At 38.7% G+C, this 27,170-nt stretch overlaps 1 protein-coding gene across 1 annotated transcript; it reads right to left on the bottom strand.

The window, feature by feature from the left end:
• sstr1b (somatostatin receptor 1b) lies at positions 1-26,867 on the bottom strand. Its single transcript, XM_042512623.2, has 2 exons — positions 26,510-26,867; positions 1-3,736 (listed from the first exon to the last, which is right to left on the bottom strand). The coding sequence occupies exon 2, from the start codon at positions 2,740-2,742 to the stop codon at positions 1,636-1,638; it is 1,107 nt and encodes a 368-aa protein (XP_042368557.1). The 5' UTR covers positions 2,743-3,736; positions 26,510-26,867; the 3' UTR covers positions 1-1,635.
• Between the last annotated feature and the right edge of the window lie 303 nt (positions 26,868-27,170).

The following is a 27,170-nucleotide window of genomic DNA, read 5'->3' on the forward strand; positions in this document are numbered from 1 at the left end:
TATGAGGAAGTCATTTAATATAAGGATTTAATAAGGCTGGACATTTTTATAGAGTCCATGCCTTGTGCACTCTGCTCCCCCTTATCTGTAAAACATAAAAATGACAAAGTGAAATCACAGGTGAATAGACGATTTTGTGAGCCTTTGTAATTTTGAAACATGAACTCAACAGACACATCTTGGTTTTTTTTCAGCCATTTCTGTCATGTTGTGCAACTCAAACAAAACAGCTCTGGCTCAATTTGCAAAGACAACCTCAAATTTTAACAGCGTCACCAACAAATACTCAACAATTATAGGTACAGCAAATACAGAAAGGCACACAAAAAGAATCAAGCAACATTTCAAAAAATGACACAATAATTTAACCTTTTCTTACAAGGGTGATATTCAGCAATAGCACAAGCCTTTTTTGTGGGGCCCCACACAATGAGCCCCCCCCCCAACCCACCCCAAGTGTGTTTCTTTTTTTAAAGGCTCAAACCCTTCTTATGTGTTACTGAAAAGTAAAACCACCACACAAGCATACTATGACATTAAGTGTGGTAACACTTGTTTTTCCCAAAAAATATCAATTCGCTGAAAATACTGAATTAAACTTTGCATTGAACAAATCCGCAGAGCAACTACATATAAGTTAAACTAGATCAATTACATTTAAAAGTTTGAAATAGAGATTTAAACGTGATGAAACTGAATCAAAACCTGTTGAGCACAGCTTCTATTTTGTGGACAGTTCTATTAAAAAGACAAAAAATAAATATGTTTTTGTAAAAGATATAAAGCCTGATTTTTTATAATGCCCAATAGTGCCCTTTAATTTCCAGATGTCCACCCACCTCGTAGCTTATGTTTGGTCCATTACTGTTTTTTTTCAGGGGGGGGTTGGTGCAGAATTGGTTATCAAGTAAACTATTTATTTAATTGTAGGTGATATGTATTTATTTTGGCATGGTAGCATTTGAACAATGAATTTGAAACTGTAGAAAGTAAATTTAAACTTTATCAAGTTGGATTTTAACTGCAACTGTAGAATTTAATGGGTGTGGGAGTGCCATTGTATGCTTTAGTATTTGGGGTGTCTGTTAATGAAAAATTACATTATAACAAATGAACATATGAAATCACAATTCAAATTAGCTCATGGGGTACCTGGGTATCTTCTGGACTGACTATAACTCACCCAACAGAATCAAAATGTTAATGAGTATTACCATTTTGTTTTTACATTCACCTGTGTTACATCCTTGCCCACTTGATAATAAGATTAGTGGAATCCTTACAATTATATACATCTTTTTCATCATTAGTTTTTCTCCAAACGTGTCAGACAGCCAGATCGGCTGCTGAACTGTACACTTTCTGCTCATCCACTTGTTGTTCTTTAGGGTTTCTCAGCTTTCTGCCCTGTGTCCCAAAAGTTTACATGTAGTCAAGTACATTTTTGTGTGGCACATTTGTGTTTTTCAGGAAATTACATTACATGTAATTTCATTACATTTGAAACTTATGTACTTTGATTTTTTTTTTATAACAAATACATTAATCAAAATTTTGTATCATCTCCCCTGTTGAAGCCCATGGTTGAAAAACTCCTTCGTAGGTTGTGGCTACTTGATTTAGGTCCTGCTCTGGTTACACTGTGGTTGTACGAGAGGTAAATGTCCCATTGCGAAACACCATGTCAGAAGCCATACAGTCCTTGGGAAAATCCAGAGGGCTACATGTTGCTTGTCTCTTCAAAGCTACAGCACAGTAATCCACCTGCTCCGCATCCAGCCCGGACTCCAGCCACCGGAAACAAACAATGCGCTGGAACGAACGCCGGAAATTGTCTGACACAAAGCCATAGAGGATGGGATTGGCGCCACTGTTCGCATAGCTGAGGATGACAAACAGTTGAGTGACCATGGGATCTGGGGGCCGGTGGAAAACACTAACCAGCTGGACAATGTAGAAGGGCATCCAGCAGAGAACGAACACTGCAACAACTAGCAGAACCATGCGTGTGATCTTCTTCTCTGAGCGCCGTCGCTGAAGCCAGCCTGCTTTTAGCCCAACTGCTCGCATCCTGGCCACCATTAAACAATAGCATAAGCAGATTGCTCCAACCGGCAGCAGAAACCCCAACAGGAAGGTGTAGACCACAAAAGCTTCTGACCACGCCGATTCAGGCCACAAAAAATTGCAGTCCACACCACCGTCCTGCGCTGGGACAGTGTCTGCAAAGATAATGATGGGCAGGATGACTATGAGTGACAGCCCCCAAACACAGACATTGACTACTTTGGCTACAGTTGGTCTGCGGTAGCGGGCAGCCTTGATAGGGTGGACTACTGCTATGTACCGGTCCACACTCAGCACAGTCAGGCAGAAGATTGATGTAAACATATTGATGCCATCTACACTTAGCACCAACCTGCACATCAGCGACCCGAAGGGCCAATGACGGACGGCAGCCGATGTGGCAAGAAAAGGAACACTTAACATGAACAACTCATCAGCAATTGCTAAATTGAGGATGTAAATGTTGGTGGCTGTTTTCATTTTGGCATATTTTAGAATGACGTAGATGACCATGGCGTTGCCAGTAAGACCTACACAGCAGACAAGAGCATAGATGGATGGGATGATGATTTTACTGGCATCAGGCTCCTGATAGTAGTCGTCATAGTCCATGCTTGTGTTAAAGGGCAGCCCTGTTGGATAGGACCCATAGTCCTGGCTCCCATTGAAATCCATGGTCACTTTTGTTGGTATGTTGTGCTAAGTTTCAGTGATACTAGCCAGTGGAACTTTCGAGAGCTGTAGTAAAACTTTGGACTTCTTGGAATGACCAAAGAGTTAGCTTTAAAAAAATAACCTTAATCAACAGCTTGTATGGCCCCCTGCATTTGTCTGGACAGGGGATGGTACTTCTTTACAATTTTGCTCCATAATGCTATTTTAAAAACCTTTCAGGAACACCATTTGCCACAAGCCCATGTTTGTCAGGTGGCTGAAGCTAGGAGAATATATCAATTGGTATAGAAATCTAAAAAACATAACCACATGTGCTTGAGAGATTCCTTGACTTTGTGGAACATTTGCCAGCCTGGAAGTAGTCTCAGGGCTTTCTATTGTCCTTTTTGTTTTTATGACCATCCACTGAAAAGAGGGTCGTGTTCATATCACAAAAGTGGATAAATATATATATTGGTACGTCAATGTCCATTGTGTCATAAAAATGTCCATTGTTCCGTCTTCTCACAGTCCATGCGTCCTTGGTTCTCAAGGGTCTTTTATGTCCTTGCTTGTCAGCAAATTCTCATTATCAAGTCCAGACGACCTTTGTCATAATTTTTCTCTTAGCAAAAAGAAAACAGCAGTCTCTTTTAAAGTACGACTGTACACTCTGATTCTCAGAATTCTCAGTGGGCAGTCACGTAGCTTTTCATTCTCTTTCACACATCTTATTGCCCATCTGTTCCGGGTTGTACTAGGTGCAGAGCCCTGATTAGAAGTAAGGTAGGACCACTTGGACATTCAGTACATACAAAAAACTCCATTTGCTGATGGGGGGGGGGGCGTTCAAGCTGGTGAAATTACATAGAGTGCCCATTTAAAGGTGGTGTTGCTTGGCTCTGGCACTCACGTTCTATTGTTGAATCTAATAGTCATTGCAGAGTGCGGAGAAATCACAGGGTTCCTGCCGTAGCTTCCCTTCAGGGTACATTGTGCTCCCATTTTCTGCAACCTGGATTATTAAAAAAAAAAAAAAAAAACCTGTAAGAAAACAAAGAAGTGTCACTTAGTTTGCCTCTTGACAGACACCAAGCACAACATCAAAGCACAAGTGAATCATACCTTGGAGGACTTGACACTGCATTAGTTTCTTTTCGTCACTTACAAAGAATGTATAAGCAGACAAATGAGGACACTGCCGTTTGTGTCTGTTGGTATGAAATATTTCACTGGCTCAAAATTTTCTAGACTGTCACATTCGCATGCAGTCTCTCTGCAGCAATACTCATCGCCAAAAGACCTTGGGTGATAATTGAGAGCAACCCTTTTAGAGCAACTCAATTACCTGAAAAAAATGTTGGCATTGTTCATTTCTGCTAACCACGGATATGTTACATTTGTACATTATTATGTAGCAGATTTGTTATATGTTTTCAGTGTTTCAACAACACTGTGCTTAACATGGGGTTAGGTTTAGGCGTAACAAAAAATTGGGTATGGTAAAGAAAATATAATGTTTTGGCTTAAAATACCCAGTTTTGCTTGCATAGTTCCTGCTGGTAAAGCAGCAATGTCTCATTAAAACATAACAGTATGTGGTGGCACCATCCTGATGAAAAAGCAGTAATTTCTTTTTCTTTTTTTGTTAAATTTAAAAAACAGCCCTTTTTCATGGCATTATCTCGGCAGGAAAGACAGTAATATGTCATAACAAAACAATGGCTCATGACGCAATCCACAGTGAAAACACAGCAACAGATTGCTGAAAAAAACCCACTCAAGTTTTGTGGCGAAAAGTTGCTGAGAAATGCAGCAATGACTCCTTTAACCCTCTGATACCTGAGCAACTGGCTTGATTTCTTTAAAAAACACAGGAAGTTACAAGTAAGGAACAGTTGAAAATAGTTAAAGAGGGAAAAAAGACGGAAAGAAAACAAACAAACTAACTAAAAATAAAATACATATCAATACAGATAAAAATAACTAATAGTTTTTATAATAATAGTTATTCTAAACTTTTTTACCCATTCCTTCCAATTTGGCAGATCTGTTCACTGAGATTCAAGGCCAAACTGATTAGATTTTGGTGGTCTTAGACAAGGTCACAGTGACCTTGACATTTGACCTGTCTCATTCTTGTGAAGGTGATATCCTGAGCACCTTGAGGGAATTCCTTAAAATGTGGCACAAACTTTCATGTGGACTCAGTGTTGGACCAATTCAATTTTGGTGGTCATAGTTCAAAGGTCAGGGTCACTGTGATCTTGCATGTGTCTGATTCTTGTGACTGGATATCTCAAGAACACCTTGAGAGAATATCTTTTATTTGGTACACATGCCCACTTGGACATAAGAATGAACTGATTAGATCTAGTGGTCATAGGCCAAAGGTCAAGGTCATTGTGACTTTGTCTGTCTCATTCTTGTGAACGTGTCATCTTACACCTTGAGGGAAGTTCTTAAAATTTTGCAGATTCATTCACTTGGACTCATGGCCAAACTAATAAGATTTTGATGGTCATAGGTCAAATGTTAAGGTCATTGTGACCTCATCTGTCTCATTCTTGTAAAAGCACTATCTTTAGCACCTTGAAGAAATTCCTTAGAATTTGGCACAAATTTTCACTTGGACTCGGTGTTGAACAGATTAGATTTTGGTGGTCAGGGTCACTTTGACCTTGCATTGATCTCATTCTTGTAAATGCGATATCTCAAGTGCGCCTTGAGAGACTTTGTTCAAATTTGACACAAATGTTCACTTGGTCGTCAGAATGAACTGATTAGAATTTGGTTGTCAAAGGACAAGGTCACTGTAAACTTCTAAAACATGTTTTGGGCCATAACTCAAGAATTCATTTGGTCAGACACTGAATTGATGACACTAATTTTGGGTGTCAACCTTAAAACTGTGAGATCTTCTGTGCTGCCTGCGGGAAGCTGTGTGTGAAGCATCCATGTTGTTACGGACATAGATATATATTGTAATTGCAGCTTGACTGGTGCGCAGAGGAAACTGTGTGATGGTAACTTGATTTGTTGTATGGTACATGGTATCTTGACTTCATATTATTCCCTAGCATAATTTTGCCAAACTTTGAACAGCATATTCTTGTGATATGGAATGAATTGTAGGGATGCAATGAATTCCTGTGTTGACAACCTGCGATTGTTCATGTCATCTGACAACTCTAGACAGCTGCATGACTCCCAAGATGGTCATGTTGAGTTTGAAAATTTAGTACATGATCAATAATACATTATATCCATTCAGTTTGGGTTGAACTATGACATGAAGCATCCATGTTTTTTTAGTTTTCAGGCACCATCATTACAGACAAAATTGGATGTACTTGTGCTTTTGATGTGCAAGTGCAACCACAAGAGGACATTTTTTTTATGATGATGATGATGAAAACAAAGAATAGAGGCATATTTTCTTTACATTGGCCTTGGTAGCTTATTTTGTGATATATGAAAGAATAGTTTTGAGTATTTATGATGCTCAATAAACCCTTGTTGTTTTGCAGCCATTTCTCTTACAGTGGTTATGAGTGAGTGACTTTATTGCTTTTTTTCTGCCTCACTGTAGATTTTATCACTATTGAGAAATGAGGCACAAAAGAAATTAAATGAACTGAGTGACACAAAAGCAGTTATATGAGGTTAAAGGCATAATCAGCGTCAGTGCCATCACTCATTGTTCATAACCTCTCATATGTGTTGCTTTGTCTCTTCGGCTTTATGGACCCGATAGTGTAAACTCATCTAAGTTTCATTTTCTTCTGTATTGAGTGACTCAGTAAATATGTTTTTTCCCACTATAAACATTAAATCCTCTATCAAACCCCCTTTAAAATGATGATTTACAGCATCTCTTCTTCCCTCAGACTAAGAAAATAAAACCTTTTATTTTGCTTTGCGTAGATCTTTGCTTTTAACTAACCCTACACTCCTCTGCGTGGTTGGAGACTTTTTTAGTATGTATTCAGTAATGATTTTAAACCGAGAAAAACTAATTATTGTATAGTAAGTGTCACAATGGAAAACTTAACTCTCTCAATTATGTTTAGACTTCACCTTCACCCTCAACATTTAGTTCCATTCATTCAACATTATTGTGAGCACCAAGGACATTTGACATTGATGCGTAATGATGGCTCCGTATTAGGATTTCACCAATTACTCCCTAGGAGATATGGGCCATTTCTTTAGGACTTGAGAATTTTGTCTGTTTCACTTGGCAGGTTTCCATTAACCCTCAAATTGAAATTACGAATATAAAATACACCCAATGGAAACTCGTTCATTTCAGAAAAAACTCCCATTTATTGCAAAAAAACCCCATTTTTATGCTAACATGAGCTCGTATTTTAGGCAGTTCGAAAAAGCCATATTTGACAAAACTGCAATGGAAAAACTTTTTCGCTTTTATAGGTCACATGATATAGAAAGAAGAGTCACATGAAATTCTAAAAAAACATGCAAGCATGATGCAGCCGGCGCTACCAGAGCTGTTATTGCATCACATAACTCTTCAAAAGTTGAGCATCTGTAAAATCATGGACTATCACCTCCTAGACGACCTCATACATGCCCACTCCAGCGTATAAGGGGCTTACTATTATCGCTCCATAACATGCGTACGTCGCCTTGGATTAAAAAATAATGACGACTAGTACAGTAGTTGCAATAGAATCAGACCTACTTATGTTTTTAACATCCATCCCCATGCTTCTTGGAATACTGCATAACATCACTCAATGAAAAACCCATTCATTTTGCAATTGTGCTTTATCGACATTTAGTAAATATTGTTTAATTTTTGCGCAAATCTGTTAGAAATTATTCCACCATGCTGTCTCATCATCTTGTAGTATAGATATATCAACATGTACATATTGTCATACATGGTAAGAACAATAACAGAAAAGCGTAGACAATAATTAAACAGTCTTGACAAAGTTTACTTACAACCCGTTCTCATCTCCAGGTCATTTATAAACTCAAATGAAAACCAATCCACGGCAAAAAGTCTGCAAAAAGTCTGCAAGTAGGGGAAGTGGATGAGTCAAACAAAACAAGACTTTCACTCAGGAGACTGCAATTGTGTTCCATTTGAAATAAATTAATGATGTGTTATGTAACATTACATAACTCATGTTGGCCTACCTATATTTCTTGTGAAACTGAAAGTCAGTGTTTTTATGTAACTTTACATTGTTTCGGTACTACTCATTGCGCACTAACCTAACTACATGATGATTATATTTACATGATTATTCAACGTTACCTTTTACGTTTTTAACCCAAAACATGATCTTGTTTCTAACCCTATTCAAGTCCTTTTTTTGCCTTAACCTAACCATTTTATGACATTTATTTATTTATGACATTAACCACGTTACAATGTGTTTCAGCTAGGCATCACATAAAGACGCTAAAGGATTCCCTGTGTATTACTAATAAATGTCAAAAAATGTGACTAAGAGTCTGTATTTATTGACCTAGGAATGATAATGGGTTGGTACTGACCACTTCCAGTCAATATTTAGACCTTTAGGAAAGGCTACATCCAAATTACAGCCAACACATGGTATTCCATTAGAATCACAGAAAGTGTTATCTGTTGTAACTGCTGACATGTCAAACCCCCACTCATCCTGATGCATTTCACTGAATGCCTCCTCTGTGCTATATGCTGGTCTATTAACATCTACTCTGTCTGCCACATATGACTGCTAATGTGGATAGTGACAGCTTTGTTGGACTGCAACAGCTTGCAACTCTACTACAAATTATGTTCACATGCAACACTTAAGCTTTGTGCTTTTTGGGCTATGCCACTGAGAGATAATCATTTCAAACGTTTTATGACTGGATTTTTTAATATCTTTGCATGCAACACAAAGGTTGTTGTCACGGACAACTGAAAAACAAAAAGGTAATAATTTCTACATCCAATTAGCCGTACAAACTTTCTCTGATTCAATCAAACTGAGGCATTCCACACTGCATTACAAGGACGTCATTGCAAAGCCCTGATGGCTCAGTGGTTAGTGCTATAAACTGCAACACACCTGGCTGACCAAGGACCTTTGTCACATGTTTGCCATCTATTTGTCCCCTCATCCCCTGTCATCTCTCTACTGTCCTCTATAAGATCTAATATAAAATTGCCCCCAAATCATCAAAACATTTTGCACATTTGTCAACAAAATAGTTTCATATGATTCTAATTCACACCTATTCGCAAATGCCGAAATCAGTGTTGAGGCTAGTTCACTTGTTGGATGAATAGGACTACATATGCGGTCAGAGGATGAATTTTAATAATTTTGGTAATCTCCTGGCTTCTTATGTAGTGTCATTATCTGTTTATAATATTAATTTTATCCAATGCTTCTTTTTATCACCGAATACCTGCAAAACTAATGACAATCCCATCAGCATTTGCTGTACTTTGTGTACTTATGTGTGCTTCTTTTTCAAATATTTTTTCATCCTCACAGAGCTGTTAGCCTGGCTGAAGACTTTTGTAGAAGCCAGTTCTTATTCCCTGGCCATCAAATTGATGCCAAAGGCTTTCAGCTTACTTCATGTAAACATGTTTGCGGCATTACTTGCTGCAAATTGAGAGCATGCAAGCACGCACTGATATTCCTCATGACAAATATTCATCACAATATATTATGTACCAACATACTTACTTAACCCAAAACATGATCATTAATTTAACCTAACCAAGTTAGGTTTTGTTTTTTGTGAAAAACAAAACAAAACAAAACATTGTAATTTGATAACCTGAGAATAAGAAAAGGTTGTATGTCTGTATAAAGGTCTATGCCTGCATCAATTACTGCCACATCCTCTCTATATCCAACACATTTTATGTGTTTGGCCAAATGATATGACAGTAAACAAGAAGTGTTGGGCTGCATGTCAAAAGAGAAATTTGCATCATTGCTCAATGCTGTATAAAGCAATCTCACTAAATAAAAAGATATCAAAGTGCTGCCTGCAGTGAAAGCAGAGTCTGTATCCATTACAAGCAGATGACCTCAGTGCAAACAGAGTGCTATTCTGGGCTGTTATATATGGATGTCGCCAAACAAGTAATTAATAAGCACACATCAGAGAGGTGCATCTGCTAAAAACTGACATCCTGTTGTCATGACATGACAATGGAACAGCATGAAAGCTCATTTACATTAAAATCACGCTTATCCACATATTTTTCAACAATGTATGCAATGTCTTTCATAATAATTAAATGGTATGGTCACTATTCAGTCTGTCTTTTGGCATCCATTCCTGTTCTATTCCCGAACACCAAGGCTTTGCAGGATCTATTGTTGTGAGCAGCTGCAAAATACTCTTATCTGTGAGAGGTACAATGGGGAAATACAATGGTATATACAGTACATCCATACAGCATCAAGGGAGTTGTTGTCCAAAAGCTACAAAATATACTGAAAACACATCAGAATGTAGAAACTAGTGCCATATCCTATGAAGCTGTTTCTCCCATGAAAGGTTTGCAGCTGAAATTACTTTGGGATTGCTGCCAGCATTTTATGGCTTTGAAGCTTTCTTTTTTCTTAACCTGGTCTTTGTTGGTCTAAGCAGATCTTGTGATGGTCAAGCAGGTTCTGTGACAGTCTACACAGGTTATTTGATGGTCTAGGGTGATGTTTGGTCTGTTTTTGTTTTTTTTTTTGACTGACTTACTCAGTCTTGGATGGTCTGCTCTGGTCTTTTGATGTTCTAGCCTGCTCTTTGCTGTTTTATACTCTTTTTTTGATTGTCTAGTCTTTTGATTAAATGTAGGCTACACATTGGTCCTGTGATTGTGTATGCTGCCAAAGGTGTACTGGGAAGACTTCAACTCTGGACTTATGAAGAAGTAGCCTTTAATAGTATAAGCTGATCGTTGGAAGGACCTGTCCAGGGTGTACCCCGCCCGTGACCCTTATGAGAACAAGCGGTTACAGAAAATGACTGACTGACTGACTGATTGTTGGAAGGACAACCTCCAAGTTCCTTGATCTAAGATTTGATAGTCTTGCTTCGTTTTGATAGGTATTACTGATCTTTTGATGGTCCAGCCTAGTCTTTGATAGTCAAAACTGGACTTTGGATGGACAACCCTTGTCTTTGTAGGTCTGAGAATGCCCTATTGATAGTCTTGCTTTGTTTTGATATGTATTGCTAATCTTTTGATGGTTCAACTTGGTCTTTGATGGTCTAAGCTTGACTTTGGATTGTTCAACCAATGTCTCATAGTCTGAGATGGTCTTATGATTGTCTGATCTAGTATTTTATGGTTTAAGTTGGTCTTTTAGTGATCCAGTCCACTCAGTGAAAAAAGGTTAGTATCAATGATGGTGCACAGATCATGTTTTCAAGATGGAGGTAGAGCTCATGAGAATGTTGCAAAGTAAAAAGTGACATATATGTGTCAGGGGATGGTATGTATTGTTTACTCATGAGGCAAGCTCATCCTTATGGTTTATCGTGAGTCTGATTTCACCAACCTACACCCAAAGGGACTGAATGTGCTCCTTTTGAAAGGACCAGTAAATATTGTGCTAAATGGTTGCTACTGTGAGACTAAAGTTAGTTGTCATCTTACCACATTCTTCGTGGATTTAAAGTCAATAGAGACCTAGTTTTGGAGCTACTTCGTAGATACATAAATTATCTTGGACGTGAGGAACTTCTACTGCAGGAGCATATCCTTTGGGATATTTTTGTAACAGCTAATGATGAAGTGGATGCATGTGGACGTGACGCAAAAGTAGCTCAGGAGATCTGAGTGGCTTCAGAAAACAAATAACTGGATGTCCCCTGAACATTTTTTTTGGCACATAGACAGATTGTGTCTGGGACCACATTCTTTGGACTAAAGAGCCACTAATGTGACATGTCTAAGCAGTGTTCGTGTATCTCCCTAACCCAGTCATGAGAGTAAATGTTCAAAGTGTAGATTTCTACAAACCACGAATATGTAACAATTTATTTTATAGCTTATCATGTAGCAGCTTTGTTGAAACTCTTTTTTTCAACAGCGCTATGGTCAAGATGTTATCGGATTTGTGCTTTGGTGGCACAATTATGACTGGAAATGCCGCTAACAACCAGTTTTGTTGTTTTTTTGGTCTTGAACAGTGGCTAGCAGCTGGCAGCCATCTTGCCCAAGTGCATGCACATATATAGTCACACAAGGACATTTATACTGTGCAGCACCCATCAGTGAAAATACATTCCCCTTCAGATTTTCTCATTTTTTCATGAATTAAAAGGTAACACACAATAAGAGTTTGATATGCAAATGTTCACATTGCAGGCTAAGAATTTTTGCAAGGCAGCAATTTGTATCCAGTCATTAGGTAACTGATCTATATAGCATGTTAACAGTATCCCGTTCACACATGCAGCATCAAAGACTGGACACACCACAAGATGACGTTAAGCTGTGCCTACTACTACTCAAGAGCTGAAAGGGCATCTGTCAGTGCAGCGTGGGGAGTTTAAGAGTTCCAGTATGATACAGATGTCCTCTGACACACATGGTTAACAAAATGGCAAAAGCTTATTTTGATTCCCTCTTGAAACAGAATGTCAGAGTTGTTTTTCAGTCCAGTCAAAATCATAAAAAGGTAAAAAAAAAAAAAAAAACAACCCACCACATCGCTTTCCAACAGCTTCCCAATTCTCTTAAATAAAACTTTGACCACCAGCACGTAACAATAGATGCCTAGAAACATTGCTCAGGGTTTAGTGATAATGCCAGAAAAAAATGTCCAACTTTGTGGTATAGTGATTGAGGCAAGAAAGTGCAGTTAATTGGTGCAGATATTGCTAAAAGACACGCTTGAAATTGATTTTGATGGAGCTGGTGTGGGTCAAAAAGCACAAACTATCACTCCCTTCTCTCCAAACATCATATCAGCAAAAAGGACTGAGCTCTTTGGAGGCCAACCACAGAGCTACACTGAGTTCAGAGCAGTCCAGATGTAACAGCTGCTAATGTGCAGTATAAACGGTACCCCTCGAGAAACATCAATGATGGATGAGCAAGAACAGAGACTCCAAAGTCTTAGTTAGTCTTCCACTTCTCGACGCGCTGCTAGCTCCACTGCAACCTTCCCTTCCCGTCTGCCTGCTCTAATGACAGGCAATCATCCTTTTGAAGTTAGTAATGCTTGGTAGATGGAATATATCAGTTTGTTTGTGTGTGTGTGGAGTGTGTGTGTTAGAATGAGAGAAAAGTATGTAGATCCTGTACCTTACATTATAAATGGCCAGGGCTGCTGTTGTCAGTGTAGCTATATTGCCCAGTTGTATGTTTCACAAAAACATTACTTTTTGAACCGTATATACAACATGGGCTGAATAGATAAAAGCCTTGAAGCCTTTGAATTGTCGTTGTTCCATTAGTGAAGTGGCACTTAGGATGGACATGTTGCTATGTTAGTGAGTCCATCTGTCTGTCAGCCACTTTGGTTCTGGATTAGAATGCACCAGCTATTAGCAAAGCTGTCATTTAATTAGTATGTCAAGTCCCCAAATTCCTACTTTCAATTTCAAACCAGTGATTAATCAGGTCCCAGCATCAAAGGTTCTGTGTACAACATTCAGAGCATTGATATGCAGCACCTACTAGTTGCTATATAAAGATATAGTTGGATAATTAGCAGAGAATGAAGTCGTGCTCCTCCTCCCTCAATGTGTGTGTGTTGTAATCTGAGCTTTTCTGTGGTTTGTTGTGTGCATCCGGCTGTCGTGCACATTATTGCATGTTTATAAAAAGTTTTCAAAAGCATGCAGATACAGATGATAGGATGAGGAGTTTGTTTAGCTGTCTTTGGCATGATCTCTTGTCCAGCACATAAACTCCTAAGTGATGTATCCTAGGCAGGTGGACTTGCTTAAGTTTCTTGAAGACGTTTTAGCTCTCATCTGAGAGATGAGAGTTAGACTGGTTGGGAGTCTTATCGCCCACCTACAATGTAGTCCTAAATTCTAATCCTAGACGGCTTAACACCCAATCACACTTGGACACATCTAACTCTAATGACCCACATTATGGCAAGGTGTGTCAGTGACTCACATGTGATCCTAATAACTCTAAAACTCAAAGATCATATATGACCTCAACGACTCTCTCTCTGTGTTAGAACTGAGAAAGCCTCTCAGATGAAAGGTGAAAGCTCTTCAAGAAGATCAAGCAAATCTAGTTGCCTATGATGTAGCACTAAGAATTATCATGATCTGGATGACTGAGAATCTCCACTAACTCAAAGTCTTCATCTTGGTCTGGTGTGACGGTCTGATGAATAGCGTGAAGCTTGAAATGTCACCTTGGTGGTAATTCCATTGAATATTTTGACATATTTTCATTGAACAGGTCATATGATGTCCTCTGAAAATGCACACACAACAGTATGTATGTTCTCATACGAATTGGCGCCCCACAAATGACATTACATCCTTAACGTATAATTACGCAAATAACATACCGTTATGAAGGTTACGTTCAGGTTATAAAAGATGCTATGGTTAGGTCTATGAAAGAAACATGGTCGGGTGTCTTTAGGTTTAGGCATGTCAAGTAACTTGGTTATGTTCAGGAAAAGAAACATATTGAGGATGTACATTAACGTTCCCCCATTGACTAAACGTTCCCTCAAAGTTTACATGGTTCTGAACATGCGTCTTTAGATGAAAGTCCAGGGGAAAAGCCTGGATTTCTATGACCCAACTACCAACCCAACCCACCCAATCTACTCAGGACTACTTCCTTTTTTACCCCTGTCAGCAAGTTGGTCACGTGATTGCAGCCTTTCAAAATACATAGGATAGGTATGAATTTGGGTGCACAATTTTTCGGAGAAAACTGTATAAATAGTTTGTGATAAGAGCCTGAATATTTATTTCAGGCTTTGCACTGTGCTTGTACATTGGTTACAGTGTCATCAGCAAATTATATCGTCCACTCTCTGAGTCCCCCTGGTTAACACCCTCAGCCCTGTCACCACTGTTGCCATTCTTTAGCACTGTTTATGCCGTTAGCACCATTTGCTGCTTGCTGCTGACTTGGTCACCTCCATGTTGAGAATTGTATGCAGACATCCCATATGATCTGAATTTTACATAGAGCAGTCTGATTATATAATTTTCTTGTCAACAGAACTCGTGAATGTATTCTACTGACAAGTTTTTATGAGTATCAAACCCTGGAATATCTTCCTCCTCTGTGCTCTAGATCTCCATTGTTGTCCAGAAACTATTAAAAACACATCAGTGTGTCACCTAGTGCAACACACCTGTTGCACTGGGTGACACTTTTACTTATCACCGTAAACACACAATGTAGTCTATTCTAACTTAATCCTACAGACACTGTCCTGCTGAACCAAATACTAACTAGAGCATTAAATTTGGATTATCCACTGATGAAAATAGCCCCCAACATATGAACTGCTTCTCCTGTTTGAGTAAGATTTGATAAAAAGTACAGTGACCAGCTCTTTCAGGATATTATATAGTATTTCAAAAAAATGAGTCTTTATATTTCGTGCCTTTTGTAAAGATTTGTCAGTAGGAACCAAAAGGCTTTTGTTGAATTAGTCTTTTATTGTCTAAGCTGGCATTTGGAAGGACACCCTTTGTTTTTATTGGTCTAAGAATCCTGAATTGATAGCCTTGCTTTGTCTTGAAAGGTATTGCTCATCTTTTGATGGTTGAGCCTGGTCTTTTATGGTCTAAGCTGGTCTTTGGAAGGACACCCCTTGTCGTTCATTTTAAGACCGGGTGCATGCTGGGTTTTCCTTGAGACCAATTGCATTACCAATAAGAAACTTGTAAGATTTATAACAACAACATGATTTTGGAACCACATCATTTAATATAAGAAAGAAAAAAATACAGAAGTTTTCTGTAGATGAATCCTACATAGCATATCAAATACATGTTCACCATGTTATTTGTTTTTATATTCTATCAAGGTAGAGTCTATCTGTCTCTGCACTCTGTCGTCTTGCTATGACAAAACTTTAGGTAACTTATGAGCGCCGATACAACATCTGTGAAAATGAGTACCTTCAGATCACTGCAGAACTTTCTGTTCAGGCCCATAATTACTGAGAAAAGTAAGTAATCAGTGGAGGAGCTCACAGTCTGACTGCTGCATTATCCAATTGTTATATTGCTATCTCTCTAATATCTGCCTTTCTTTTCTCCAGCAGAGAAAACCATCCACCTCTTCCACCCTTCCACTGTGTCTGATAATGTCCTCCATGCACCAGCCCGTCTCCTTAAAAAGTGACTGCTGGATGGAATCTAACACTTAAGGTAATAGATTTACATGTGTTATGACCATGTCAGACACTCTTCCACATTTTGAGTTTTTGGTTTCATTTTCTTCCATTGAAATTACAGTAATCAATGACTATTTTATTTCAGAGGAAACTCATGTTAACCATGGAGCTTATTTAGCATATCTGTGTTAGCTCAAATGAATGTGAGATTTGTAATATTACAGTATGGGTCAGGGATATGGGTTATTTCAGCTCAGTCTCCAGGAGAAAATGTTGATATTGTATGTTCTGTAAACCACAACCACATTTCATTTGTACAGTTCATAAGAATCAAATCAAAAGAGATGTAGTATATCAGCTGACTTTGTCATTTGTATGAGACGGCTGCCTGGCCACAAATCACTGTCCAAGACCAATAACAACAAAAATCTTTTTTACGTAACCCGTTGCTGCATTTCTGCAAACCACAGATGTGTTACATTTGTACATGCCATACGTATCATATCAACGTTCCTAAAGTGACGTAGAGTATGAGCAGGGATGGTGGACAGTGTGACATCTAGGTGAGACGCCTGCAAAGCTGCAGATCACTGTTCAAGACTGACTTATTCACATCCCAAGTCGTCACATATTGCTACTTTGTTAGTGGACTTTGCATCTACATATTATGTTTTGGGTATCCTTCTGTGTCTGCTGTTGACCCTCTGGGATGCCACCAACAACACTGTGATGTCAACAAAAAGCACATGTTGTCAACAAAAGCAGAATTAGGCAACAAGGGCACAGATGGTTAGGTTAAGGTAAAAAAGGCACATTGTTAGGTGCAGAAAACACCTATCACATTCACACGAGACAAAATCACCAGACTCCTGCATGAAAGTCTGGGTTTTGTTGATCCATCCGCCGCCCCTCCTTCCTGCCCTATGGGGACCTTTGTGCTCCTTATATTACGTTGTTACCGGCTGCGTTTCAACCTGACGCTATCAAGCGATGTAGCATGCAGACGTGACAGGTTCTGTCACCAACCCTCTGCATATCATGCTGCCATGCTACCACATGCAATAACTTTGGGCAGAAAAGATTGACTCTGCAAAGGCTTTTATCATGTTCCAAAAATGAAGCAGTCTATAGCTGATTATTTTAAAAAGCAGAATAGGGAGGAGGCCGGACAGCAGGGAGAGGCATTGAGAGGTCCCTTAGACTCCACAAATGCTCAAAGTGCAGTCTGAGAGAGACTGACTGAAATGATTTAATTATTAAATTACATTAATTCAATTAAAAAGTAGAAGATAATCTATAATGTTAGCCATTGCTGTGGCAGAAAACTTAATATTAAGTCAAGAGTCACAGTCATTCTTTACATTAATGCAGCTAGGATATATGCAAATAATTTTGCTTAATTTTATTTATGGTTTCTGTTCAAGGTGAAAAAACAACATCTGGGTCAAATCTTGGGTGTTTGATGATAAATATATGAACTCTTTGAAACCTACAATTATTTAAACCTTTGAAACTTGAATAAATGTACATGATTTTCTAAAAAAAAAAAAAAAGGGCAAAGCATAACTTGGTAGGAAATGTTTCATAAATTGCAAGACATTAGTAGATTTAATAGATAATTTTAAAAAGCAAGGGGAAAAAAAGAAAAATGCTATATTATATAATTATAATTACATATATTATATAAGTTATAATTACATATTTAATAACGTGACAAAATAATTTAAGCACTTTTCTAAACAAAAAATCAACCCAATATACGCAAGTTTGAAATAAATATAAATAAATAAAAATAATAATAAATTTAATTTAAAGCTTTGACTGCTGACTGTGATGCTCGCCTGGTTCTGAAACAGTTGCTGAAAATCAGACCTGTGCCATGCAGAGCCAGTAAAAGGGAGAAATCATATCATATGTTGGGGTAAGCAGTGGAAAAATGAGTCTGTGCTGCTTTTATTTGGCAAACTTTTCTCCATCAAGGGGATAAAAAGGAGTTTTGCGTTAGCGGGCTGCTTGTAGAAGAGCAGAGAGATGAAGTGGCAAGATGTTCTCCCAGTATCAATACTTAAAGTCTCCAGGCACATTCACCTTAGTGCCATTACCTTCACACGTTATTTGATTCTCCTTTCTTTCTGAAACATCAATTCCTCCCAGAAGGCGGCCTCTGCTGCCCTAATGATGGTCTGACAGAGCTGAAGGAGCATTTCGTCAGAGTCAAACACTAAATTGATCCCCAGAGCGGAGCTGCAATTGGCCCCCTTCAAAAAATGTTCACCCTATTTTCATAATCGTGTCGCCGGTGGCTCGGCGCAGGAGAAATGAACTGTGAGGGAGGGAGTGCTTTGAAAACGCTTTCTCTCTCTTTCATTTGCATTCCCTTCTCTCTCCGCTGTGGTGGCTAGCGCTCACACGCTGGGCCCATTTCATCTCATTTCATAGACAGATCTGCAGCACCCAGTCTGGAGTGCAGTTTGTGATTAAATATGGAGAAGGCTTCAGCTCTGCCTTCCAGCCGCTCTGCTGTTAGCCGACATGTTTTAGGAGCAAACAATAATGAATCAAGAACACTATTGTTACATATGTCATCAGATATATTTAACGTGTTCAATCTTACACGTATATTATGGACTTATTTTATTAAATCTATTTATTTATTTTATACTACTCATGCAAGAACAATTTTGTATTTGTTTCCTGAACATACTTTTGTCTGCAAGTTTTGCTCGCACTAGTTCCATCAATTAAATTCATTAAACTTCACCGGACAAACCTGTTTAATGTGGCTCTTTTCAGCCTGATGAATGCCAAAAGTGTAAAAAAAAAAAAAAAAAAGGGACACTTATTTAAATAATCAGTGGAACTAAAATTAGGGAGGCTGGAGGGCAGCGCGCACGTCCACAGGCAATGTGCACTGATGGTGTCACTTGAACACATGGCCGGATGGAATCGATCACGTGTGAAACGCTGAAGGACAACTTCAGGTAATAACTCTGCCAGTAGCGATGTAATATAGGGAGCATGAGTATGGTTGTGGGGCGGGTGAGGAGATGAATGGGTCCCACAAACAACTGACTTTTGTGAAAGAGTCCAGAGTTCACTATTTCTGTCTATTTGTGTGTGTGTGTGTGTGTGTGTGTGTGTGTGTGTGTGTGTGTGCTTTTTTTCTACACTTTACCATGTGCCTCTTTTGTCTAAACCTAACCGTCTGTGACTTTTTTGCCTAATCCTAACCATCATGACAGCCGGTGCTGCTGCGAAAACATAAGGACCATGCTGCTTCGTCCCACTACATTTGGATTAGTTGACATCATGGTAATGGGTCGCTTCATCTCACCATGACGACATCCCAATATGTGCATTTGTTGACATCTTTTATATGGCCAGAGCGTAAACAACTAATGCAGAAAAAGACCTAAAATGAGTAGACGCAGAAGGTCACTGGCAGATTGGCACCATGTGACAAGTAAGCTCGTAGAAGGTCAGAGATGCATGGTGGAGCTAATTTATTTGAAGATTTAAAAGCAAACAATAAAATCTTTAAAGGAATGGGGAAAAAGTGCTCTTGCTTATGTTTGCCCGTTAAAAGATGCGCAGCAGCATTTTAGACTGTTAGCATGACAGAGAGGCCTAGCTCACATCAATGTAAAGTGCATTACACTACACCAAACAAACAGGTTGTGATAAAAGCATGAATGAGGCACTAAAAACCATTAAAAGATAAAATGGACTTAACCTTGGATCAAAGCCTCAGCTGATAAAAACTAGATTTAACAACATAAATTATCTATAATATCTATGATAATCTTTTTATCAAGTTTAAAATCAATGTCCATTTAGATGCTTAGATTGGTTATCATAGGTTAACATATGGTGATAGGCATGCACCGAATTGATTTTCCACACGTCAGGTTTCTCATGTGAAAGGATCGAGAATGAGGAATGATGAGTTTCCTCTAAAAGTGCTGATTTAATTAGTTTGCCAGGGTTGCAGTGAATTCAATTAAATATTGCAGGAGGCTGAGACATGCTGAAGTCTCCCGAGTCAATTTAAGAGAGAAAAATGGATGTGTAATTTATTTTATGTTTACTCAGTCGACACCTCCACACCTCCCCCGTCACCTCCTTTAAATTAGGCCTGGAAGTGCCAGATACAAGAGACACAGTTTAAAAAATGCACACCATTACCGTAAGTCAAAACACATGTCTGTCCTCCAGAGGCCTTAAATGCATTTCACACAGCGCTCCTTTAAAATGGATGGAAGGAGGACAAGGGAAAATACTGAGTGTGACTAACGTTTAACACTGTTATGTCCTCAGAAAAACCTTTTCTGGGTTCAAAGCTGTCGTTACACAGGTAGCATTCGCCCTTTCAATCAGCACCGCTCCTCACCAAACATGTTGTTCTCCCCTTCTCAGCCTATTTCCTAAAAACAACAAAAAAAAACCAACAGTCCTGATTGTGATGGATGGAAGCCCTTGAAAAACAATCACACAAAGAAGCTGGCGAATCAGGCTTGTGACACAAATGTTGGTCCAAATGCAGCAAAAATGCAAGCGTGAAACCTGAATGTGCCACGATGCTGCAGAGTTTAACTGATGACAAAACTACAAACTTCAAACTATACTAAAGTTGAAATCCAGGATTTGAGCATGAACGGTTTCTGAAACATGATGATTTTTGAGATAAAGGAAAATATAACCACAAAGTTTCCTCTCTGTGTGTTGTGCACATTAAGAGTTCTAGGTAATTTGTCATAAAGGATGTGCCCCTAATTCCATAGATTTAAGTTAAAGTTCCAACTCTGATATCAGATTATGATTTAGTTTTGATCTTTTGACAAATAAATAGTTCTGTTCACATTTTGGTCTTGGTATGTATCTATCTAAATTTATACCAAATTTTGATCCAGTTTTCAGTAAATTGGCGAGAAATTTTGAAAAAAATATGCAAATAGATCCACTACTGTTTAATCTCCCGTTTTGAATATTAGGAGTCGGCTCATTGAGGTAAAATTCTGGTTGCCCAGATTCTCTGGTGGAATGATATGGAATAATTGTAGAAGAAGAGGACTCAACAAAATTATGTTCTTTCTTTCTATGCGCTTAGTCTTTTTTTTTTTGTTTTTGAATGAACTTTTTAATATTTCACGCTAAAATTGCACATATAAATGTGCAGAAGGAAAAATAGTTTATGAGAACTGGACAAATACCATTCGCTGATGATCATGTGATATATGTTAAATTTTTAAAATGGATAAAAAATGATCCTGAAGAATATGGGTTTTGCAGACACATTTTCGTCATTTTTTCTCTACTGTAATTTTTTATAGTGGCCTTTATAGTTTATGAGGTTAGTAAAACAAATGTCACAAAAATGATTCCCAAAAAATGTCCAAGTTTATCTTAAGAAGAGTTGAACAATAGAACATTCATGCAAAAAAGTTCCTATAGTTAAAATTTGGAGAAAAACTAGAATAGTTGACAGGCTACATTAGACCGGCACACATTCTTATCATCTACAAACATGAAAGATAGCCATCTGAAGTAGCTTTAATATTATCAGTGTTGTGCAAGTTCCCAGTGAAAAGGCAGTTTTTGTCTGCTTTGACCGAGACAAAAAAACAAGTAAAAACCCCATTTAATTTAAGTAATTGTAACATTGCCATTTAATCTGAAAAAGTAAAGTAGTTACCTAACATTACTAGCAGAAAGGTAACGTTATCAAAATGCAAGAGTTTAATTATCTTTCAAAAATCAAACGCCTAAATCATGTTCTCAATAGTTCTGTCACAGATAAACTTCCATATATTCCCTCCCCCAACAACTGTGTTACGTAAACTGCTAAATGTCGACATTATTCTGATAAATTAAGCTCTTCAGTTAAACTGAATAAATTGTATTTGTATAGTTCTTCCCCATGACTGATTCCCAGAGAGAGAAAATAAAAAAACTGTAGTGTAAGCAACAAAGTGCAATCGTTGTATGGGTGAGAAGTAGGTTAATGCTGCAGGGTAAATGCAAAATACACAAAACATAATTCCCTTCAAGTACCCATCAAGGGCAGCGCACACAGCAGACTGCACATGGCAGCCCCTTTATGTTCTGCTCAGAGCCGCAGAAACCAAACAATACCCTCGTCTGAAATAATAATACGTTTTCCATTCATTGGTCTAATTTGATTTTTGTCGGTGCTCTTTGTAAGCACGGTAGAATTCCTTATTCCATTGTGCATCTCTGAATGCTTCAGTGGTGTATTTTAACAAACACATTTGAACTTATTCAAAATGCCACAAAGCGACTGGCATTGGCAAATTTGAGCCTGTCGGAGCCCCCCTGGGTCCTGGACCCCACCACAGCTGGCCAGTTCACACTGTCAGCAGGCCAGCCTTGATCATGGCTCTGTGATCATTCATAAACCAGTTTGTGCACACTATTTTAGTGATGTCGCGCTGCATCACCAACCTGTTTTCATTTTCAGGGAGTCAAATATAGCAGCCTGGTAAGTGGCTGTCAGAGGCACAATTGGCTATGCTGGTTCGGGTTGTTGAGACTCACTCAGTGGGTAATCAGAGACTGCTCTGCGCACGTCTTCACAGGGACGTGGTTTACCCCCTAACGTCCGGGAACAAGCTATTGCGCTGGACTGGCGGACCTTGTTCAGAGCCGAAAGGACACAAGACTCAGACGCAAATTCAAAAAATGCACTGCAACAACATGCCCCAGCAACCAGATGGAATTTTCATAGCAGCTGATGATTTTAATCAACTCATCCTTCAACTCCAAAGATGTAGCCGGATCAAGGACATATGTAATTTTGTTCCAAAGTTTAAAAAAATGAATAATACATCTACCTTCTACCTTCCTAAGCAGCGTTATGGTCCGTGTTGGTTTCCATGTGCTGTTGTGTAAATATAAGGACCGTGCTGCATCATCCCAAAAGCCACCTTCCGTGTCCAACGGGAATGTGGCTCCACAACGTCAGATGAGCGTGCACTTGGACAGAACTGGTGGAATTGTTATTGTATAACAATTCATACATCAGTTAAAATTTGACCAAAGACTATTTTATGCGAGACAAAGGTGGAGAGGTTTGTGTATTCATTTAAAAAATAAAAATCACAGTTTCTCTCCAGCCTTGAATCCCAGGGTCATGGATATGGAAGTTAGATCTTAGCAGTGCTGTACACAGTGTACCTCCATCATTTGCAGTCCCACTCTCGTCAATCAGTAAGTGATCAGCCAATCAATACGCTCATTGACATGCAAGGTGTTGAGTCCTGCTTTCCTGACCCAAAAGCAGTCAGAAGCAGCATGTTAGTACTGACCCTGACTGAGGACAGTCTTCATTTTATCTCCCGTCTCTCTAATCACAGGAGAGCAAGATGATCATGACGTCTGACCCCCTTTAGATTCTCTCTTGACCTGCCAGCAGCACAGAACATGTCATTCTCACAATGACTCAGCTCTGGTGCCCAGGACGAAAAGCTCCTTCAAAACTCTGCTGTACATTCATGATGCTTATGTATTAAAATACTACCACGCCTCCTAAAAAGTTGTCTGTCTGGTATTAATGCCGGGCAGGGTAGACTAAAAATGATAAAATGACAATTTGTATTATGTCTGTGTATTTTCTTGGCAAGGCAGCTTTACAATCTTTAGTGGCGATAAAAAAATGCCAAAGATATAATCAACGTGATCTCACAGAAGTACATAAAATGATCATGACCTCCAAGCGCAAATGTTATGTTGTGGTGTTGAAATGACACAGTAGCAGCACGGTTGAGTTGGTTTAGGCCTATGTTGGAAAGAGAGTACGTCACGTGACTAGGTGACGGATGTAAAAATGTCAAGTAAAAGAAAATTAATGTTGACTTTTACTTTCACATGGGATACAAAACATGGTTTCTGAGGTTAAGGCCTGTGTTTGTTTGACCTGTTCATTTCCCCAAATCTCCTTAATACGCAGATGATCTTGGTCTTTATACTTCTTATGTGGCAATAACCTGAACCACAGCCTGGAGCATTGTTAAATGTTACACTTGACATCGTGGGTCCACGTGGGTTGGCATTTTTTTCCGGGGTTTTGGCACTTATGTGCGGCCATCATGTAATGTAGTTTTATGATGTCGTGGTCATTTTGCGTATTTCTTTGAGGCAAAATTGAAAATATATTCTCACTGTTTTAATAACGAATCAGTTGTTTGGTTTGGATGCAACAAACCCTTATTTCTATTTCAGATACACCACTCGCTGCTCCACAGCTCCACTCTCTTGTCCAAATATGGTCACTCCTGGCTCCAAGATAAAGATGGTGACAGCCAAAATCCCAAACTCAAGCCTTCAAAAACTGAGTCAACAAAGCAAAGGGTGATATTATGGCTCCATCCGTCATTTTTAGACAGTCAGTGAGTATAATGGAATCATGGTAATCGAGGATGTGTCATCAACAGAGGGCTTTGTTCAGTGTACAACTGAAGCATGATTGGTAGCAAAATCATGGATGACATTGATTACCTGCAAATTTTTGATCTGTTATCACAAATATTTGTTTTAACCTAAAAACAAGCATCAACCAACACTTAATGAGACCACTGCACGCTCTTTTTTGTCTGACAGTTTCTCACTTGACTTTGTTGCCTTTTTCTTTCCAACCTGTAGAATAAGACACACCAACTGATATAATCACAGTTCACACTCTAGTGCTAATTTTTTGGTTCCATGTAAGAACTAACTTTTCAAGTTTTGAACCAGTTCATCTTTGATTGTAATGCTCTGAACAGTTCGAAATTAGGAGCTTGAACCAGAATGAAACCTGTTCCATGTTGGTGAAAAGGGGTCTGGGGCTGCATACAGTCGGCCTGTGTTATTGATGGAGGTTGTTTGGGCTGTATGAAGCCTTAGAGAGGATACCATACAGGTGTACTAATAGACCTACATGAGTAACAGTCCTGCAATAAGGCTTATTTTTATTATCCCCCCCCCCCAGTTTATATAATTGAAGGCAGGCTAAATAAAAAAACACCTCTCAGTGTAATGCAGTACAGTACAGCATCACAAAACTACATCCTCAAAAATGGCCATACAGTTGAATCAGCACCTCTCTAAAACAGTAAAAACGGAACATTATAACATTATAACCTTGGTTATATTAGACTGTATTTGATTAATTTTAGTGTTACTAATAAACTGGCAACTTAGTGTACATAACTGCTGTAGCTTTGCCTCTCTTCCCTAACACCATCTGGTTGCCTTTTCACTCTCCATTAAGTGTAATTGATCTTATTATACTCTGTACAGTTGTCGTGACAGCTTCTGTCTTCACCAACCTACACTCGAGTCTACTTCATTAACCGAAAAAATACAGAAAAGTAAAGAAACGAAATTTGACTGATAGCATTTTGTTTTTAATTGTACATATTTTGCGTTAATATTCTTACTGTGAACTCCTTTAGCAACCGTAATCATGTTGTAAAAATATGATACATACATACATACTCTGCATATAGATATAAATATGCCCTACAGTTGTCAGATTTTTATACATTCAAATCAACTTTACCCTTTGAAACTTGATCAAATAAGCCTGAATTCTTTCAGAAACATGGGGAAAAGGCAATGAGCACCTCAAGAAGAAACAGACAAACAAAGCCAGCATAAAAAAAACAAAAAAAACGGGATAATGACCTTTAAAAAACTGTTTATTAAATTATAATCATCGCTAAATCAGTCTGATTACGATACTATTAACATGTAAAATAGTTTTTAAATATATAAATATGATCATTGGAAATATAGTTCTCTTGAAATTTTTCTCCAGCCTTTTTTTGTTTTAATTTTTTATTTTGATTACTTGTTTCTTGCAATTAGTGGGACATTTCTTCCCAAGTTGCTTGTAGCCCTTTCATCCCTTGAGATGTATGGCTTGATGGGTCAATGGGTGAAATACTCGTGAAAGGCATCTGAATGCAGCACAAGAACAGAGATTTGGGTTTCAAAGGGTTAAAGGCATCGACACTGACTTTTATAAAAATGCATGATCTGACCCCCCACTCCTGAATCCTTTGCCCCTTCATAAATGTGATGAATAATTTAGTCAGTTTGGGTGGTAGTTTTTCACTGTCCTTAACCAACCAGCTGCAGTGTAAAACAGAGCAGATCTTATTAATAGATGTAAACAGCTCTGCACATGATAGAAGCCTTTCCACAAAAACACAGCAGATTGTTATGAACTAACGTGGATTGATTTTTAAAAGCTGCTCAGGAGATTTTCTCTTCATTTTGAATATGAGTTTGTGCTGCCATCTGTAAAAAATGTGACAGCCTTAAAATAATGAATTGCATCCCATTTGTACTAAATTTTTGTGGGAAAATGGCTCTAAAATCACCTGAAGCTGTTCCTGCAGCACACGTGACGGCGACTGAATCTGCTGGTTAACTTTGATTCTTGCAGGTTGGTAACTTACCGTCTGTGGCTGCAGAGAAGCTGCTGTCCTTGCGTCCTAATCAGCGTGATGATGAATATGGACAGTGTATCTGCTCTCCTCCTCTGTCTCTCCTCTGTGACAGTGTGAGACTCTTGTCTTCTCCGTCTCCCCTCTTCAACGGCTGCGTGTCTGTCAGCATCCACTGATCTCGGAGCTGCTTAAAGCCGCCACACTCTCCTCTGCCTCTCCACACACTCTCAGCCCACTCTCTCTCTCCCTCTGTTCTGCAAGACACTTGTTTTTTTTTTTTGCATGCTGACATGTTCTCTCTCTCTCTCTCTCTCTCTCTCTCTCTCTCTCTGTCTCTCTATCTATCTATCTCTCTCACACACACGCACACACACACTGTCGCTTTTACCTCCCATCTCTCCACTGATTCAGGCTTCATCTTCATCTCTGCCTGGTAGATCCTGTGAGGGAGATACAGCCCACTCATTTCCCTGAAAAATACATCTTAAGGTGAGATAAGAGGGGAATAATGAAAGTTTGATGGGCTGAAAATGGAAATGTTGCACTGAGTTAGAGGAAGAAAGAGCAATGGGGGATAGATAAGAATGCAGAGCGGGTGGTTTTCAGACAGACAGGTGCTATTAATGCCTCATTAACAAGGTGAGAAAATCTAAAAGAAGTGCAAATTAAG

The sequence above is a fragment of the Plectropomus leopardus genome, chromosome 23 (assembly GCF_026936395.1).
Source record: "Plectropomus leopardus strain MGB_pleo_1.0 chromosome 23, ASM2693639v1, whole genome shotgun sequence".
Taxonomy (NCBI): domain Eukaryota; kingdom Metazoa; phylum Chordata; class Actinopteri; order Perciformes; family Serranidae; genus Plectropomus; species Plectropomus leopardus.

Coding starts and splice junctions, on each gene's coding strand:
- sstr1b (XM_042512623.2), bottom strand. CDS start 2,742: ATGGATTTCAATGGGAGCCAGGACTATGGGTCCTATCCAACAGGGCTG.